This window comes from Halyomorpha halys, unplaced genomic scaffold (genome assembly GCF_000696795.3).
Source record: "Halyomorpha halys isolate HHAL.00 unplaced genomic scaffold, Hhal_1.1 Scaffold179.1, whole genome shotgun sequence".
NCBI lineage: Eukaryota > Metazoa > Arthropoda > Insecta > Hemiptera > Pentatomidae > Halyomorpha > Halyomorpha halys.
The window spans coordinates 946,919-949,905 of record NW_027107000.1 but is presented as its reverse complement, the minus strand read 5'-3'; the positions used below and the strand labels follow the sequence as shown (position 1 = coordinate 949,905).

The 2,987-nt window shown below is 27.2% G+C and overlaps 1 protein-coding gene across 2 annotated transcripts in view; it reads left to right on the top strand.

Annotated features, from left to right (window-relative positions):
- tup (LIM1_Isl and LIM2_Isl domain-containing protein tup) overlaps positions 1-2,987 on the top strand; it is a 214,580-nt gene that overhangs the window by 64,128 nt on the left and 147,465 nt on the right. For both annotated transcript variants that reach the window (XM_014418110.3, XM_067045351.1), the window contains exon 2: positions 1,714-2,319. In XM_014418110.3, the coding sequence (XP_014273596.1) occupies positions 2,220-2,319 (100 nt within the window). In that variant the 5' untranslated portion in view covers positions 1,714-2,219. The remainder of the gene's footprint in view (positions 1-1,713; positions 2,320-2,987) is intronic.

Below are 2,987 nucleotides of genomic sequence, written 5' to 3'. Positions count from 1 at the left end.
AATCTTTGTATTTGGTGTGTATACTGAAATTTATAATTGTAAAAAAATGTTTTTTTCTATTTTATTATACCATATAAAAATATGTAATTTATATATTTCCTATCACGGAAGTATGCTGTGTAATGTAGCAACCCGATTTATTTGGGCAGATGAATGAATAAAGCATTTCTCTCTCTATATATATATTTTTTTCCATGAGAATTATAATTGAAAATACTCCTTTTTTTCTAGAAATTTCCAGAATGAAGTGAACTATAGGAAAATCGAAAAAAGTCACGAAGTCTATTTTATTTACCGTAACTAAGCCCCATCAATTTTTATTTCAAAATTCTAAAACTCGATATACCATAGTTTAAAAATAAAGCATTTTTCTTTAGCTAATAATTGTTACTAAATTAGGCTTGTAATGATATCGCAGTATTATAGTAATTATTAGTTTTGATTTACGCAAAATCATATGTTCATATAATTAATAATATATATGCTTATTATATATTAATAATAATGATATAATAAACACATATATACATATATTAGGTACGGTTCGGCTCAATAATAAGGTACTTTGCTAATAACTTCAAGGACCCAGTTTTGAAACCGGCTATGGTAGATAATTATTTATTCTGTTAATGTAGTGGCAATCCCTCCTGTTCTTCACCCAGCCTCCTTGTTTAACCGTTTCACTTATGAAGTTCTGAACCTCTAACCCTTCATGAGTTGTAGTGTTTAACACGATGAGACTGGAGAAACTCATGAATTGCTTCTTAAGATCTATCTTCGTTTCTCAGGCGCGCTCATGTCTCCCGTTGATTTCCACTTTTCTGATGGTTTCTTGTATTACAAAAATTATCATACTCTACCACAGATAATATATTACAAAAAATCGCGATTCCAGTTATAAATAAATGTGGGTGTGCGGGTATATATAAAATTATAAAAATGATTGCACCTTTATTTTTATCACTGTGCTCATATTAATTACTGATATTTTTTTTTCTAATTTTCACACCTTCAGCGTGGCAATACTTATAATAATATGTATAATTTTAATAAAACAAAGAATAAAATCCGCTTATATAATCGTGTTTCCAGATTAATTTTTCATTATGTAAATATTTAAATTAAAATGAGTGAATTTTTTACTTCTCATACCCTCTTCCGTGTATATTTTTATAAATAACATTAATACATCTATATCCAATAATTAGCAGTCAAAATTCCGTCGTGTTGTTTATTGTTAGTTTCACAATTATAATTCATCATTCTAGATTTTTTTTGTGGGATGTCTTTTATCATGGTTGTTACAATCTTGCATTATAATAATACTATAGGTATATTAGTATAAGATATTAAAAATATTTTGGTGGTTTGGGGCTATGATTGGCAACATAAAAATGTGCTTCTGTGATGAATAATTTTTTCTATCATTTTATTTTTTTTCAGCGTTAGGACACGTTTTTGTAAGTAATCGCATCACTGTCGATTTTTAGCCGCTACGGAATGTACTTTGAATTATAAAATTTTAAAATAAAATAACAGAGTTTTAACATTGTTTATCAACGTTCCAAATCAGACAACTATGACCATTACTAATATCAGATTACCTATCCCATTGATATGAATGAAATGTTAAATATTAAAAAAATGAATGGAGTTAAAAAAAAAAATTATTTAAAAAATCTCAAGATTAGTAAATGAACTTTTCCTGCTTAGGTTCAAGAAAGAAAAATTAACAAAGAAACAAATGAAGAAGAAGATTGAAGATGCTATGTTGATACCATCAGTAGCTTCTGATTTTTTAAAAGACTTTTTTTGTGCCTTGTAGCAGTTTTGATTTTTTGTTGAAATATTGTTTACGTAAAATGTTATACGTATTTTTCATTTTATTTTTTTTTTTAATGATTCATTTTACTGTAGAATGAAATATTGAAAGCTTAGCTTTTTCACAAATTTTATTTTCTTACCAACCATAGTTAGTGTTTCAACGTTTATAGGAATGCTATGTAGAATTCTGTGGTGAACTGCTTTATCAAAATTTGAAAAAAAAAAATTAGGATCAACAATTTTTTATAATATGTACATACTTTTTGAAAGCTCATCATTAAGTATATTTGAATGTGTCAGTTTTTTTATTAAGACAATGCGTGATGATTTAAGAAGAATCCTATCATCATTTGAGAAGAGCTCACCTTCAAATTGAAGAATCTTCTATAAAGAGAATGACGTCACTAGCACTTCCTCAGAGAATAAACCTGCCGGTTGCAGTTGCGTTCGGACCAGATGGGGCAGTGATGAGGGACCACATGAATATTTTATGGAGTAAGTTACTGTTAACTTCATAAAATTGTATCCATTTAATGATTCTTCCTGGTTTCGTAATTGTATATGATTAAATTTAAATTACAATGTATTTTGCATACGATCTTCAGCAGCTGGGACCGACTTGTAAAACAAATAATATATTTTTTTTTTTATGATCCACTGTCACACCTTTAGTTATGACGTAAGGCTATTAAACGTTTATTTTATAACTGATTTGTTTATATTATTTATAAATTTTTATTTAAACAGCTATTGTTTGCTTTTTCCTGTCCTGGAGCAAAGGAGTCATTTTGATTCGCATCCTTAAATCTTTAACATCTATTGTCCAATTATCTATTGGCCACGCGATTCGGGGTTTGTCTTTCCCCAAGTATTTCCAATCAAGCATTTAAAATAATTTAATAAACTTGAAAAAATATATCTTTTATTCCTGATATTTTTTTTTAAATTATTAAGTACAAATGAATAAAATAAATCTTATCTTCTTTTATTATCCAAACAACAAATATTTTCTATTTTAATAATTGATTTTTAGGAGTCCATGCTAGGAAATCACTATTTTGTGGTGAACAACTCCAGAACTTTTCATCTTGATTAAATAATAAAATATGAATATAGATATATATTGAAAATAAATAAATAAATATGAATATAGATATATATTG